At 33.8% G+C, this 18,258-nt stretch overlaps 1 protein-coding gene across 2 annotated transcripts in view; it reads right to left on the bottom strand.

The window, feature by feature from the left end:
* Positions 1-4,837: 4,837 nt before the first annotated feature.
* LOC128919976 (uncharacterized) overlaps positions 4,838-18,258 on the bottom strand; it is a 30,021-nt gene continuing 16,600 nt past the window's right edge. The window contains exons 1-5 of one of the 2 annotated variants that reach the window (XM_054225967.1): positions 6,892-7,250; positions 6,645-6,786; positions 5,788-6,539; positions 5,507-5,699; positions 4,838-5,433 (exon numbers count right to left, since the gene is read on the bottom strand). In XM_054225967.1, coding sequence (XP_054081942.1) covers positions 5,348-5,433; positions 5,507-5,699; positions 5,788-6,539; positions 6,645-6,786; positions 6,892-7,095 — 1,377 coding nt within the window. In that variant the 5' untranslated portion in view covers positions 7,096-7,250 and the 3' untranslated portion in view covers positions 4,838-5,347. Of the gene's footprint in view, positions 5,434-5,506; positions 5,700-5,787; positions 6,540-6,644; positions 6,787-6,891; positions 7,251-18,258 lie in introns of those variants that run through there. The other variant, XM_054225968.1, reaches the window with a different exon arrangement.

Genomic DNA, 18,258 nt, shown 5'->3' with positions numbered 1-18,258 from the left:
CATGTTCGATCAATCCACTCATAAATATCCGAAAGACGTGTTCGACAACTTGAGTGTGATTTTATTCAATGCTGAGTTTTGTTACATGATTAAATGTGAGTAAAAATTTTGTTGTATGATGAAATCAAGAAAAATGTGATTTTTGCTGATCTCTGACCAGTATACAGTTTTTTATGCAGGCCCAGTTTTTTCCTGCACATGGCGGCATCACAAGCTTTGCTGGAGTATTTTATTAGAGACTCCGCCTGTTGTTCGGTTTGCTGTTTAAATTGCAGTCCAACATGTGTTGGTGTAACTCTACGTCTAAGGTTTCGATTTTCCAGCCTCTTGTGTGAGACCTTTTAGGTGACTTCATTCGTTTGATATCCTCGCCTATTCGTGTGAGTGCTTCCCCATTCCATCGCCCATGCGTTGAAATCTCCCGCTACGATATTCATTGGGGTATTGAGACTTCACGTACCAGACTGTCCAGCATTTTTTCATATTCGTCTTGTGGGACACTCGGCGGCACATAACAACTATAAAAATATATTCCACGGATTTTTGCCCGCGTAAAATAGCATTGTCCCGTAAGTGGCTTGTCTTGGAATACTATATCTATCTCCACAAGACCATATGGCAGTTTTATTCGTTACGTCTGTGGTCCATGTTGCACCACCTATGTTTTTATATAGTTCGCTAATTATTGCCGGTCACGGTATGTTTAAGCAGCTCTTGTGCTGCTTCACAGTGATTTAACTTAATCTGTAAAACTCTCATATTTTCGCCTTTTGTTTGCTTCTTGATACAGGGGACATCTTTTGCTACCTATTTGGTGGTCTGTTCTACCCCTTCCACTTTTTACACACACACTACAAAACGGTTTGTTTTCACATGTTTTTGCGAAGTGTCTCTTTTCTCCGCATTTGAGGCAACATTGACTTCTGTCTTCTGGATTGGTGCAGTTTCTCGCCAGATGTCTATATTCTTTTATCTGACCTTTATCAAAGTCACTTAGCCCGTTTCTCTGGATGCGATTGACAATATCCTCTTCAGTAGTTACTTCGTCGAGATCCCGAATTTCCGCCATGATATCTGTGGCCATATAGATATATACGGCCAATGAAATTAAAATAAAAATGCATAACTTCACAAAAAAATAAAGGTAGGTAATATATTATGAAGTAAATGTACATGTACAAAGTTGTGCAAAAGGCAGCACGCTTTGATGTCAGCTCTCGTGTTGACCATGTGATTATCCAAGCCTTTGCCAACTCGTGTAAACCTTGCCTTTAAATGACCGAAAGCATTCTCCACCACTCTTCGGCATTTCGAGAGTATATATGTATGTAGTTAAATTGTTTTTTATCCAAAGGTTGGTTTACACAAAATGGGTACGGTTTCATCAAATGTTCATCAAGTTTAAACGATGAGTCGCCCAATAAAACGGTTGGAACATTAACTGACTATATTTGTCTACTCATGCCCTTAAATAAACTAGATTGTGCCATCTGGCATTTTAAAGATGAACTCTGAAATATTGACGAGTCATTACAATGACCTGAACTACCAACTACTACTTGATGTATATAAAGGTGTTTAAAAAGCTTCATGAAAAAATTACCTTGCGTCTACTCAAGCCAAAAGAACTGTGGAATACCAGCCTTTGTAATTGTAGTAGTCAACAGCATATTCTGCTGCTGTGCGAACATATATATGACAACCATCTAAAACTTACATACAAATTCCAATGTTAAAAATTCCTAACACATGAGGAAAACCCAATAACTCAAAACCATTTAAACACTCCCGCAATTGAATTTCGTTCATTGGGATTTTTTTCAGATAAAAAGGCCACAAACATCGCCCAACTTCATGGCAGAACTTAATTAGAATGGAGCCAATTCCGAACATATTTCCAAATGTTCGGTATTCTACAAAAGAGCTAACAGCATATAAAGCAATAGCAATATAAATGTTGCACAAGAGTATTATAGTTTTGTTCACATAACGGTTGTTTGTATCACCCAGAAATAAAAGAATTATATATATACGAGTATGTGTATATAAATGATCAGGAAGACGAGTGAAGTTGAAATCCGGATGTCTGTCCGTCCGTATGTCTGTCCGTCTGTCTGTGCAAGCTATAACTTGAGTAAAAATTGAGATATCTTAATGAAATATGGGCAAATCAGTCCACTGCCACGCCCACAAAATGGCGAAAACCGAAAACACATAAAGTGTCATAACTAAGCCATAAATAAAGTTACGGAAGTTAAATTTGGAACAGAGAAACACTAAATTTTACATGAGAAATGGCATATGGAAGCTGTACTCAGATTTTTTACAAGCACGCCAACTTCCCATATAACTCAATTCTGAATTCCATCTGATCCGTTCACTTTATAATATATACATAACCGATGAAGATAGGAACCGATGAAGATAGCGGAATAAAACTTTACACAGATACTGTATGTCATCTGTGGCTTCACTTATGGAAAATGTTTCGAAATCGGACTATAACTTTCCAAGGCCCCGAATATCTATATGAAAAACTCAGTGCCTAAGGGTAATTTTTCACCGAAAATATCGGCAAATCTTTCAGATATTTTAATTTAATTCAGAGGAAATTATTTTCTCCTAATTGTGTGTCTCTGTTACAAAAATTATTAAAATCTGATCAGAACTTCCCCTAGCTCCCATATAACTAATAATGTGTGGGCTTTATTCCGCATATATTTTAGCTTGTATATAGTGTAGCTTGGTGGGGAAAATTAGTGAAATCGGTTTAGGAATTACATCAGCCCTCATATACCATATATGATGATTTTCGTTATTCTATTACATTACATCAATAAATTGCGAGAGTATAAAATGTTCGGTCGCACCCGAACTTATCCTTTCCTTACTTGTTCTAATTGTTTTTGTTGTTGAAACTGTTCTCTGTTTGCTTTCTGCCATCTATAAACATTAAAATTAGTTATTGTTAATATATTTGTACATAATATAATTTGCAAAATAGAAAAATAAATCATTTGTTTACGTTTCCTTCCTCTTCTTTGTATCAATCAGCATTTACAATAGCAAAAATCGGCCATTTTCGTGCAGCAATACCAGCTCAAATTTGATAAAAACAGCTAACTGCATATAATGCATATAAAAGTAAAAAGACAGGGAATAAGTCTATATATGTATGTATATAAAAATGAAACCCGTTTTCCGTTGTCACGACATAGCAAGAATACGGCTTGACCGATTTGGGTGATTTTTTTTTTGTAGTTTTCTAATACTCTGTACAAGGTTCTTACGGAAAAAAATATTAAGAAAATCTCTCAAAAAGATTGAAAAATATACATTTAATCTTTATATATAATCTTCTGTACGTGTGTTACTCATTGAACACCTCCTAAACGGCTGGATCGATTTCACTAATTCTTTTTGTGTGTATTCCAGGGGGATTGATGATGGTTCTTACGGAGATAAAAATTTAAAAATTGCCTGAAAAAATCTAAAATTCACATTTTTCTAATCTCCCATACAAACAATTTGTATTCTATAAATATAAAAACGAATTGCTGTTCGTTAGTCTCGCAAAAAGTCGAGAACTGCCACACCGATCTGGCTAATTTTAGTCTTGAAATATTCGAGCATGGCCAAGAAATGTTTGGAAAGTAAGTAAATATAGAAAAATTGCGCGGAAGAAACACAAACAAAAAATAATAATATTTTGAAGGTAGTCATTGTTGCTTTGTTAAAATATTTTGTCATTGTTCAATTGTATAAGGTTGTGTCGATAGACCAAAACAATTTGTAACAAGTAAAGAAAGGCTAAAAGCTCAGTTATCCATGCTTGACTTGACCCAGAGAGACTTGAGAACTGTCACATAAAAGATCCGTTTAATGGGCCTTGCATGCATTTGCTTGCCGAACGCATGACTTGACTTGAAAGTCTGTTGAATTTAGAACTCTAAGTTACGTTGACATTTGAACTGTTCTCCCTCTCTCACTGCTTCTCTTTTCATTCTCATTATGACACTATTCCAGTGTTGTCTGAATGTTTTCTTTTAAAATTAAATATGTTAAAATTCTAATCTTTAATATTTATAAATCTTCAAATAAAGAAAAAATAAGACAATTCAGAGGAAAATACCTTTTTCACCACAATTATTTTTTAATGTTTTTAATAAAAAAATCTTTTATTTTATTTATAACGCAAATACTTGTTTAACTTTAAGTGCAATAAACAAATCAAATCAAATAGGTACGATAAGAGGGTAATTTTTGCAACAGAAACATAATTATTGCGAATCTGTCCAAAAATTTGAGGTGATCTGCTCAGAAAAAATATTTTGCGAATTTATGTAATGAAAAATTGATTGTAAATGTTCAAATACAATTTCAATTAATTATTTATTCAACTATCATTTATACGCTTGGCTGGCTCCAATTTATTACATCTTCTAACAATTCTAAATATCGAAAAACTGAACTACGTTTCTTTTGTGCTATTCTGCTCAAAGCTATATTCATATATTTATTAAAGAGTTTTCACGTGTTCACAGATTTCCTAATAATGAAAATTTTTTTTGTATACTAGTTTTAAAATCTTCAATCTTGGTGATATTTTAATTTAAAAAACTTAATTTTAAAGCTAAATCTGAACATCTGGCAACTCTACCCAGAAACTATAATAGGCGTGTTTTATTTAGGGATGGAAAGAGCGCGAGCGGAATCGATTTTTGACTTTGGAATTGACTTCTAGTTTTTCGATTCTGGAAGTCAATTGATCAACCCCGATAGTCGACTTTTGTGACTTAAGTTGACTTTTTATAAATTAAGCAACTCGTACACGAAATTCATTAGATATATCAATATTTTTTTAGTTTTTAACATATTATAAAAAGTATTTTAGGATTTCATTGCATACATTTTGGTATTGGACAATAAAATTGCTTTTTTTAATTAAAAAACAAAAAATTTAAAAATAAATAACTACGAAAACCACATTTCTTCGCCGATTGATCTTAAAAATATTAGCTCATTAATGTGCTGAGGTGATAAGCGACTCCTCAACTGATTTGCGATAAGTCCTGCATGTGAAAATAATCGCTCACAGGGTACAGACGTTGCAACTATTGGCAAGTACTTTTTAGCTACTTTCCATAGATACGGATATTCATATTTCATACTTTCCCACACAGTGAAGGGATTAGGATTTTGTTTCCGATTGACAGCCGGGCGTGTCAAATATTGTCGTAATTGTATTGGTAATCCTCCAGCCTCATCAGAATCTACAACTCACAGTGTTATCAAAATAAGACCATAAATCATCATTGTCATCGTTCGTTTTCTGAGATTCCGGACCTCAAATAGCTAATATCTCATCTTGAGGGTTAATATTTGCCACCGTTGCTGCCAATGCTAATTTTCGTTCTGTCTTGACAAGATCAGCTACACAAAAAATTATATTAAGATTAAACTAAACCATAGAAATAATCAAATAATGTTTGCATAATCAACCTACCGACATTAGTTACCGCTCGTGCAGAATCCCGAATACTTAGAAAACCAAACTTTTTATAACGAGGATCAACCAATGATGCACAAGCGTACAGTTTTACGGATTCAATATTGCCGTATTTTGTTTCGATGTCTTGAACCATTCTCTTTTTCAAATGTCGCCCAATTAAAGTTTCTGGCGTTAACTCTTCAATCTTCTGTAAAATATAAAATCAATTCATTCAACAAAAATTCAAAACAAGATAATATTGCAATAGCTTTGCTAGTTTAATAATGGGAACTTACTTTTCTAAGACTTGAAATCAAAGGAATGCACTTGCTCAATGTTACACATTTCTCAAAACAAACTTCTTGAGTTATTTGCAAGAGAGGTTTTAAGATGTCACGAACTTCTACTAACGCATCGATTTCCTCACCTGTGATCATGTTAGGTGGCTTAGCTTTCAAAGATTTGTCCATCTTCACTTGTAAAAGCACTTTACTGACATGATCAGCAAGCACAATGAAACGGTCAACCATTTCAAAACAGGAGTTCCATCTCGTTCGCACTTCCTGAATTAATTTCAGACGAGAATTTTCAGGCTTGTCCTTCTGTAATTTCAGCAGCTCTGTAGTCGCTCTTTCACTTTGTCGAAAGAATGTGACAATTTGTTTAACTTTTGACAATAGCTCACGCAATGAGGATTGCTTAGTATGATCTGTAATTAAGTCTTCAAGATTGTCAATAGCATCATTTTCATCAGCGGGTAAGTCGGAAACTTGATTTCGAGATTCAGATGCAGGTGGAGTAATATTAACTTCGATAAGGCGCTGACCAATATTATTTATTACATGTCCAAAACATGAAATGTGTTTCCCGAACTCACTTTTAATAGCTCCTTTGATGTTTGCGCCCCCGTCTGAAACGAATGCTGCTATTTTACTATCATCAAGACCCCAGTCATTGCATATATTTCTTAATTTCAAGCTCAAATTTTCTATTGTTTTCCTCTCTTCCATGAGATAAGCGCCCAGCTCAACAGTCTTCATCTCAGTTTCTGTGAAGAAAGGTTAATATGTCAATAAAGCTAGGAAACAATGAAAATGCATGATAGAAGAAATTAATAAGATTAACGTTGTTTCCTAATTCAATTCACTACTACCTGAAAAAGAATTAGCATTGTTTATACAACGATCCATAGGACCTTGGACCTGAGATTGTACTGTGGAATTTTCTTGAACAGATGATTTTGTTTGAGGTACCAAAGCAACCGATGGAACAGATGATTCGACAGCGACTAAAACCTAAGAAAAAAAATGATTAAGTTAGTATCAATATAAAAAATTAAATTGTCTGTGGAGAGGAATAATTTATGTACAAACTTTAAAAAGTTCTTCAAAAGCACTTACTTTTTTAGGCTGAACTTCGAAATCATTGTGACTGTCATTCAATCTTTCATTACTTGACGGAGGAGCAATCTTGTGAGCACATTGTAAGTGCTTCATCATTGATGTGCTTTTATTAAACAAAAACTGTTTATGACATAAATCACACTTAACTTTACTGCCATTGTTAACTTTTGTGCAATAGGCCCATATCAAACTGGGAGCCATGATAAAGAATTGTTCAATACTATGTACCGTATATTAAAAAGTTAATTACATCAATTACCGGCGGCAATATAAACATTATATTGTTATAGACCAATCAGAAAATCAGAAAGAGGCTATTTATAAAGAAACGCTTCGATTAGTACTTTGTATTGTGATTTTAAAAGTAATCTTATAGTGATTATCTTAATTCATCAACTGTCAAAGTCATCGAGTAAAAGTCGATTTTAATCGATTCAAGACAAGCATGAATCGATCCTAAAAAGTCTATTATTTCTAATAAAAGATCGATTTTCGACTAAAGTCAGAGTCGACTTTTCCATCCCTAGTTTTATTTGACCACCACAAGCTAATAGCTAAATCATGGACAAATAAAACGCATTTAGCTTATTTCATATCTTCGCTTAAAAATGAATTGTGATGGCAATGCGGGCCCGAACTCTCAGCTCAAATGTAATTTATTTGAAAAAAAAAGTTGAATTTATAAATAAAATTTCCTTTGGTTTACCGCTTTTCTATAATATTCTGAGCTTTTATACTGATCCATATAATCATAAAGAAGAATAGAATAACGAAAATTGTATATGAGGACCGTGGTAATTCCTGAACCGATTTGACTCATTTTCACCATCAAAGCATAACGGGAATAGGGGCAACTTGGAAACCTGTTAGTAGGCACACAAACTGTACTTTCGGCATTGAAATTACTCCTAAATTGCAAATCAACGAAACACCAGTTTGCAAAATCGCCAAAAGTAGCGCTATAGCGAAGATTCTCCAAATATGCAAGTTAATAATTTGGGAAGTACGGCGCAAAATCGCTTATTTATACATACAAGTGTTTTTGCAACAAGATCAAACTGGGATTGTAGAAGCAGCTGCTAGATATTGGAATTGGTACGGTCACTGTTTAGCGCAAACATATACTCCTCTGCATTACTGTCAAATACTCCGAAAAGTAATAAAGATGTAATGCAGAGGAGATAAACCGCCACAAACTTCACTGATAACTTTTACAACAAAACAACACCCGATGAGGTACAAAAACACATAAATTACAAGTGAAATTATCAAGTGGAAACAAAGGATTTAACAAAAAGGATAAAATAAACACCAACTCACAACCCTAAACGTGGAAACGGAAAAAACTTAAATTCGACAATAAATTTGTGAATACCAAACGGAGAATATCCCCAACAACCACATATTAATCAACTCTAAACAACACAAGGAATTATTCGTATACAACACAGTTTATTATAACAAATTTATACTAACATTGGATACTAATTAAACATACATAAAACAATTAACAAATATTGTAAAATCACACCCAAACTCACATATATTTGATGTACACATAACGCAAAATCATATTGAATACACTGAATTTTTGTAAATTTGAAAATCGAAACCACTAAATTTCTTTATCGCAACATCGGGCCCAACGTCGATATAACTCGACCTTTTTATCCATCGAGCCGCGATAATTTAAAGGAAAGTACTTCGTGGGAATTCACACAACAACAGCAACATCGTTGGAATTTATCCCCCAAACACCGTGCGGCCAACAAAGTTGAACACCGACTACCACCGATAAGTAGGACACATATAAATCATTTAAATATCGAATCCGAAGAATCTGTAAGTGCCACCCGTTGTTATCATTTATATTAAAAGTGCAAAGTAAAATAGTCAAAAGCGACCTTAAGTTCAATTTATTTGTCAGCAGTGAGCAGCAAATTTTGCTTGCGCTATTGAATTATATATTTATCCAAAAGAAGAAGTGCAATAAAGAACGGATAATTATTTGCCGTCGGCTATTACACTCTTCTTGTTAAAAAATATTGATGTAAATCAGCGTTGTCCACGGCCTATGCGCACAATAGCGCACGGACAAGCCACCCCACACCAACATGTCGCGACAAGTGTCTGTGAAAGCACGATTGTGCTACTGTATTCAACTTCGTAGGCAAGCAAAGCAGAATTTTGCGATCAGTTGACGCTAGAAAATAGAACGCACTAAAAATGTTCCAACAAATTTGGGAAATATGTTATTTTTTTATTGAGAACAATGAAAAGCATGCAGAATGCTGAATTTGTTATAAAAAAAGCGTTGTAGCAAACATGATATAAAAAGACATTATGAACGTTGTCACAAAAATCTTGTAAATATCGAGGGAGACGCACGAAAAAGTCTTCTTGATAATTACAAAAGAAAATCACACAACAACAGCAACATCGTTGGAATTTATCCCCCAAACACCGTGCGGCCAACAAAGTTGAACACCGACTGCCACCGATAAGTAGGACACATATAAATCATTTAAATATCGAATCCGAAGAATCTGTAAGTGCCACCCGTTGTTATCATTTATATTAAAAGTGCAAAGTAAAATAGTCAAAAGCGACCTTAAGTTCAATTTATTTGTCAGCAGTGAGCAGCAAATTTTGCTTGCGCTATTGAATTATATATTTATCCAAAATAAGAAGTGCAATAAAGAACGGATAATTATTTGCCGTCGGCTATTACACTCTTCTTGTTAAAAAATATTGATGTAAATCAGCGTTGTCCACGGCCTATGCGCACAATAGCGCACGGACAAGCCAGACACCCCACACCAACATGTCGCGACAAGTGTCTGTGAAAGCACGATTGTGCTACTGTATTCAACTTCGTAGGCAAGCAAAGCAGAATTTTGCGATCAGTTGACGCTAGAAAATAGAACGCACTAAAAATGTTCCAACAAATTTGGAAAATATGTTATTTTTTTATTGAGAACAATGAAAAGCATGCAGAATGCTGAATTTGTTATAAAAAAAAGCGTTGTAGCAAACATGATATAAAAAGACATTATGAACGTTGTCACAAAAATCTTGTAAATATCGAGGGAGACGCACGAAAAAGTCTTCTTGATAATTACAAAAGAAAATTTTATTTACAATTAAATTCTCAGCTGTACTAACTAGTTATTAAACAATCACATTTCAGATCTCATTAGAATTAAGCAATATATTAAAGAAATAAATATAGATAATTTAGTTTACCGTAATTTTTAAAAAGTACGTTTACTTATTTGTACGCACTGTTCCGTATTCGTGTTGTCTGCTCGTAGCTATCCGAATGTACGCTAATAACCAACACAAGCATAACGTGCACACAGTCACGTTGGACAACACTGATGTAAATACATACACACACACACGTACTTATTAACTTACATAAGAACCAGAGAACGTCAGGGGTGTCACTTTTTGGCACCCGAATCACACTTATAAATTTGGAGTGCTTGTCGCACTCACAAACAGCAAGAAAAGAATAACACACCCAAACGCACAAATCGCTTTCCGTGTTTTGTGTTTTTGCATTTCGTCACTCACTCAAACGGTAAGCGTCGATTCTATTTCACCAGACACCCAAAAATTTTGCGTAGATAAGTGAACGGCACAATGCACTGAAAGCAAATGTGCGAACAGCAACAATAGATCACAAAAAGGAATGCGCAAAAATGAGCTGTAGGCGAAACACTCATCAGAGAACGTTAAATATAGAGAAGGTCCAATTGCGGACCAGCGTGTGAATTGTCAAAATCTAACAAAACACGATGAGCGTGTTTCACCTCAGCCAGCTCGGAAGGAGAAATTTTAACAGCGTCACGTTAACATTGCTGAGCATTAAATATAAAATATGCTCAGAGATTTACATTTCTATTATATCGGAATGTTAGCCCGTTTGCTTATATATTGATACATTTATATGCAATCATATGTGCTAATATGATATTTATTTATGACTGCAATTTATTCAATTCAAATAAATTATGCGATTTCAGGGGCATATTTGTCGGCATGTTTAAACGGACCTACATATGTATGTAATGTTTTAAAATAATATAACTACTTTCATAAAAAATGTTTTTATTTTTATATTAAATGCATTTCTTACAATACTAAAATTAACTACATATTTCATTATATGAGACTTATATATAAATACATGTGTATACCTAGATATATACAAAAGCGCTTACGTACATACATACATATGTAGATGCATATGTATGGATATCTTCCAAAATTCATATTGTCTCGTTATCACTTATCAGTGAAGGTCATATGCACACATTGTTACATATGCATATACATAAATATGTTTGTATGTCATTGACGAACAAGTAATGCATACACAAACTTACATTCGCATATGCGTACACGTAAGTTTGTCACCATCACAAAAAATCAAAAGTATTTTCTACAAAAACAACAAGCGCCTCAAACCAGAGAACGTTAAATATAGAGAAGGTCCAATTGCGGACCAGCGTGTGAATTGTCAAAATCTAACAAAACACGATGAGCGTGTTTCACCTCAGCCAGCTCGGAAGGAGAAATTTTAACAGCGTCACGTTAACATTGCTGAGCATTAAATATAAAATATGCTCAGAGATTTACATTTCTATTATATCGGAATGTTAGCCCGTTTGCTTATATATTGATACATTTATATGCAATCATATGTGCTAATATGATATTTATTTATGACTGCAATTTATCAGAGAACGTTAAATATAGAGAAGGTCCAATTGCGGACCAGCGTGTGAATTGTCAAAATCTAACAAAACACGATGAGCGTGTTTCACCTCAGCCAGCTCGGAAGGAGAAATTTTAACAGCGTCACGTTAACATTGCCTAGCATTAAATATAAAATATGCTCAGAGATTTACATTTCTATTATATCGGAATGTTAGCCCGTTTGCTTATATATTGATACATTTATATGCAATCATATGTGCTAATATGATATTTATTTATGACTGCAATTTATTCAATTCAAATAAATTATGCGATTTCAGGGGCATATTTGTCGGCATGTTTAAACGGACCTACATATGTATGTAATGTTTTAAAATAATATAACTACTTTCATAAAAAATGTTTTTATTTTTATATTAAATGCATTTCTTACAATACTAAAATTAACTACATATTTCATTATATGAGACTTGTATATAAATACATGTGTATACCTAGATATACAAAAGCGCTTACGTACATACATACATATGTAGATGCATATGTATGGACATCTTCCAAAATTCATATTGTCTCGTTATCACTTATCAGTGAAGGTCATATGCACACATTGTTACATATGCATATACATAAATATGTTTGTATGTCATTGACGAACAAGTAATGCATACACAAACTTACATTCGCATATGCGTACACGTAAGTTTGTCACCATCACAAAAAATCAAAAGTATTTTCTACAAAAACAACAAGCACACATCACAAGTCAATATGGCAGCCAATCAACGAAGCCAAATTTTGTAGTACATACAACAAAACCATTTTCATTCATGAACGCAAGCGCACATTCACTTGGCAAAGTTGCTTCATTCATAAAAGCAACGCCATACACACCTCCCTGCGCATGCCATGTCTACAAACGGCTTTTCGCGACGATGACAAAAATCATAAATTGAAGATTTTTCTAATGTTCCCTCCAGAAGGAAAATTTACAACATCGCAAAAACCTAGGTACAAAAATGGCAACATAGCCTTTTAAAATATTTTTCAGCAAAAATTCTGATTTGAGGCTCGCAAAAATTTATGTCGATATGTTTGCATGCTCATACATATTCATACATATTTACGACAAGCCGATTTTCTACCAACAACGCAATGTTGCGTCGTTTTGACGTCGCGCAGGCGGCCATCAAACCTTCGACACATCGAGCTTTACAGAGGCGTTTCAAGTGATCCCTCCCTAATTATAAATGCGCTAATTATGTATTGTATAGTATTGACCTACAATTAGCAAATACAAATAATTAAATGTATTTAAATATTCTACTAATGTATTATGCCATATTTCAATGTACTACGACTGATTTCTGTAAGAATCAAGACATAAAAATTCAAACGATAACATGAGTTGGGGACCTGGACCGCTTCCCTTCGAACGTGCGACACTGCTTTGACTTGAGAACAAAAAATCACAATTTGCGACCATTCGTTGTCCGTGGCAACGAAGATTTTACAACAAACCATGAGGCTCATATTTACGCACATATGCATGTAAACAAATTTACAAACATTATGCCTATGGTTCTTTCGATTTTGTTTACATGCACACATAGTTACAAATTATGCGCCAACTTTTATTCTTTTGGTATATTATCGAAACTTTTAATAACCAAAGAAAATAAATATTCATATGTATGCAGTATATAATTATATTATATTTTAACATATGTATATAAAATAATTATTTCATTATATACTTCAAAGCATTTTATGGAATAAATCATAAAGTTTTGCATATATACGTATGTATTTTGATATTAAATGTAAATGAAATTATATAGCGAGTCGTTTGCGCACTGTATATAAGCGAATCTGTAAGCGTACAGTTATTAACATTCAAATTAACACAATTTTTCTCATTTAACACTGAAACCGCTCAATTCTGCTATTTTCGAGTGCGCTGATGTTAAACCTGTGGTGAAACACGCTAATAATTTTCTGTGGTGAAACACGCTCATCTTGGCGAGTACCCCTGCGAAAAGAGGACCACTTTGACAATCGGCACACCATGAACCTTCTCTATATTACACGTTCTCTGCACTCATGTTTTACAGTTATGAGATCGAGTGTCTTCAACTTATATGCATAAGCAGGACATTGAGCACTAATTGCTGGTTTGTTTTGTAGTCGCCTGATATCAGTTGTAAATTGTGGCCTTAAAAGGAATAAGCAAAATGACTGAAACGCCGGACTCTATAAAAAGTAAAATTGATTATGGAACGACCTGGCCGACATTAAAGAACAGTGTGTTTTAGAAATGTTAAAATTTTCTATTTCAAAAGAAAGTGATACAGCACAATATGTTTCTACTCCATTTACATCCAGCACAGAAAGCTTCACTTCATCAGAGCCGTCACCACGCTTAAGATCTGTATCAAAACCAGAATTTTTTTTTTCAACATTAGTTGCTGCACCATCTAACAACTCTAGACAAACTCCAATAGAAGAAATAGAACAATATTGTAGAGAAAGGGTTATTTTAAGTCATGATTTCGATGTATTGAAGTGGTGGGGAGTAAATGAAAATCGTTACCCTCTTCTGTCAAAGGTGGCATTGAAGTTTCTTACAATACCTGCCAGTAGTGCACCGGCTGAAAGAGTTTTTTCATTAGCAGGCAATGTCATTACTGAAAAACGGAATAGATTGGGACCAACATCTGTTGACAATTTACTATTTTTACACTCTTATTACAAGCATATGAACAAATCAGAATAAGTTATATTTACATTTTTAATAATTCACATGCTCAATTTCGTTCATTCTTTTTTTATTACTAGTCATTGAAGACCAAATACATATCAAATATGTAATGCCTTTGTTGTAAACCTTAAAATAAATAATAAGTACATATGAATTTATAACACGCCATGAAGCAGCAAAACACGGCTTTTTATTTTAATTTCACATATGTATGTATATGTGCATATTCATAAACAAATATGTACATATGCATGTATGAATCTAATGTAAGAATAACAACACACACATGTCTCTCACATATTGTTTGTCTCAAGTGTTGTGCTCTTAATTGCGCACATTCCTTTTGCTTTAGCATTTTCATCGGCCTCAACTCATGTACATGCAGAAAAAGAGCACGAAATCGGTTTGAGCTTGTGCGTATGAGCATGCTCGAAATTATCAGTACAAGGCAACAATCAATATTTTAGAGTGCCGATCACACTCTAAAGTGCCTTGGAGACGATCAAATAATTGCGTCAAACACTTTAAGTGTGTTGGTGTCGTCGGCTACACGTACGCTACACCGACCTGTTGTCGGCTCTGTTTGATGAAAATCAAAAATTTTTGATATTTCTATTTGACGGACGACAATTTGATCGTCTCCACTTATGTTTGACAAGCATGAGCTCATTTGCAGGGAAGATTTCAAGCCGAGAGGGCATAGATATGTGAAGTAAAGCGAAGCGGAAAAAATAAAATAAAATAAAATAAAAAAAAAAAATAAAAAAATTAAATAAAATAAAATAATATAAAACAAAAAAAAATAAAATAAACAAAAAAAAAAATAAAGTAAAAAATAAAATAAAAAAATTAAATAAAATAAAATAATATAAAATAAAATAAATTAATTTAATAAAAAAAAATAAAATAAAATAAAATAAAATAAAAAAAAAATAAAATAAAATGACATTAAATTAAATTAAATTAAATTAAAAAAATAAAATAAATAAATAAAATAAAATAAAATAAAATAAATAATTAAATAAAATAAAATGAAATAAAATAAATTAAAATAAATAAATTAAATTAAATTAAATAAAATAAAATAAAATTAAAAAAATAAAATAAATAAATAAAATAAAATAAAATGAAATAAAATAATAAAATAAATTAAAATAATAAAATAAAATAAAGTAAAATCAAATATGTATAATAAAATAAACTAAATAATATAAAATAATACAAAAATTGAGAAATTGTTTTTCATAAGAATTGCAGCACATGCTAATAATAGATCATCATCATCCGACGATGACATGATGACCGTTCGTTACGAGCTCAAAACTAAACTGATGTTTGACGTGTTAATTTGAACGTTTGCGGGCAACACATGATTGAACATCACTAACACATATGTGTTGTTTGACGCAATTATTTGATCGTCTCCAAGGCACTTAAGTGTCGTAAACGCACAAATGATTCGGGTACACTTATTGTTAGGGTGTACCCTTGCCGTTCTCTGATAAGAACTAGCGATCTAGTTCGTATAAAAATATTATTGGTAGCGGACACTAAAGCGGGCAGCACATAGCACATAGCACACAACAAAGAAAAGACCCAACAGGAAATTCGAACGGTGACCCAATAGGAAAAGTTGCAACAAATCCTCAAATTTTTGTGTGGCAAATTTATTCATATATTTCGCGTATATATTATACAAATATTTGTTCTCATCCAATTATAAACACTATTAGCTCATAATACTCGAAAATTTTTTTTTTTCTTTTTAACCCGAAATATTCAAAGTTTTTACTCTTCACCCAATTTATTGAAAATTCCTTCTAACTCAAACCACACCCACCCAAACTATTAAAATGGAGGACTTCAAATTGAATTCTTCAAATTTGGAAGATCATTTCCAGACCCAAAATGAAGAGGAGACAGTTTATACTCTAGAAATCAAAAGAATTAAACTAAATTCTCTTTACGATAAAGCAGAACATGCCTATGATGCTATTCGCAGAATTTCTCGCGAAACCAAAGAAACCATGGATTATAACAAAGTTAAAGATAGATATAAATTTTTTACGAAGATTATACAACTTGGCCTACCTTTCGGAACATGTTTACAGCGTTGTATATCCGTAACTCGAGAATTAGTAATATCGAAAAACAATTCCACCTAACTCAGAAGACCCGAGGCGAAGCAAGAGATGCAATTAAAAACACACCCCTTACAACTGATGGTTTCATACTGGCCTGGAGCGTTTAATAATGTTTCAACCAATTTAGCAAATCTTGAGATTGACACACAAAGTTGGGACCTTATATATCTTTGTAGCTCGAAACTACCCAAACAAACTTTAGAAGCTTTCGAATACACCCTATCAGATAATTCTACAATACCCACATGGTCAAATTTCGACTCGTTCTTGACACATAAATACAAAACCCTCGAATCTATTCGAAATTTCAATCCTTCATTAGGAAAAACCCACTCGTCTCCCCCTAGTTCAGTAGAAAAGACAGACGAAAAGAAGTTTAAAACATTTCATGTTAACGTGTCTAAAAATCAAATAGCTGAACCCTCAAACCACCGAAAAGGTAATAATTACACCACTTCTCAACCCTACCCCGAAGCAGATAGTTGCAAACTTTGCAAAAATCATCATCCATTCCGTGAATGCCCCAAATTTTTAGCAATGAATGTTGAGACCCTCATTTCTACATTCAAAAAGTACGGCTATTGCTACAATTGTCTAGCTACATCACACAGCTACAAGAATTGTATCAGTAAATACTCATGCCGTAAATGTCACAAAAGATAGAACACCCTGATACATATAGAAACTAGACCTCAACCTGAATCAACCCCGGAAACCCCAAAAGCGACCAGTTCAACTGCTGCTACCACGGCAAATACCTCAATACCCACCCAAAATTCAAATCAACAAGCCTACACCACAACGATACAGTCCACTGAATCCTCAACCCAAGACCCATACAACCCAAGTAGGAAGCAGATATTATTGGGTACTGCAATGGTACAGGTAGAACATAATGGTCAGCGATCCTCAGCAAGAGCACTTATAGATTCAGGATCAGAGGCGACATTTATATCTCAAAGGCTTCAACGAAGTCTGGATATACCTACCCACTCTGTATCAGCACAAGTGACTGGACTAAACAATGCGGTTTCAGCAACTCTAACGAAAATGTGTAAGGTAACGCTTTGTTCACACACAAATTCAAATTACAGAATATCGACTCAGGCATTCATTCTGAATAGCCTTACTGATAATTTACCCTCGTACCCGATAGACCCTAATCTGTGTTTAAAGAACCTCGGATTCACTCTGGCAGATACACATTTCCTCCAACCAAGACCGGTTGAAATATTAATTGGTAACGATATATACCCAAATATCATACTAGGTGGAGTAAAACAAAATATTTAGGTTCACTCGTGGCCCAAGAAACGAAATTCGGATGCATTTTATCCGGACCCATTACCCAACCCACCCAAAACTCTTCAATAGTATCATTCCATAATAAAATGAACCCTGAGTATATACTCACATGCTTTTGAGAGGTGTTGGAAATCCCAAAGGATTCCATAATTTCACCATCAGACAAGTTTTGTGAGAAAAATGAAGAAAAAACTACCCGACGTAATTCAGATGGGCGCTATGGCGAAACCCTACCATTCAAAGAACCCACAAATATTGATATTGGACAATCTAGACACATAGCATTAGCTCAGTTCCTCAGAAATGAAAAGTCTTTACTCAAAAGACTCGATGTAAAGGCCGAATACGATAAAACAATTATGGAATTTTGAATCCGCGGAAAAGCGACGCAATATTACTTACCACATCATGCAGTCATTAAACCCG

This window comes from Zeugodacus cucurbitae, chromosome 2 (assembly GCF_028554725.1).
Source record: "Zeugodacus cucurbitae isolate PBARC_wt_2022May chromosome 2, idZeuCucr1.2, whole genome shotgun sequence".
Taxonomy (NCBI): Eukaryota; Metazoa; Arthropoda; class Insecta; order Diptera; family Tephritidae; genus Zeugodacus; species Zeugodacus cucurbitae.
This window is presented reverse-complemented; position numbering and strand designations above follow the sequence as displayed.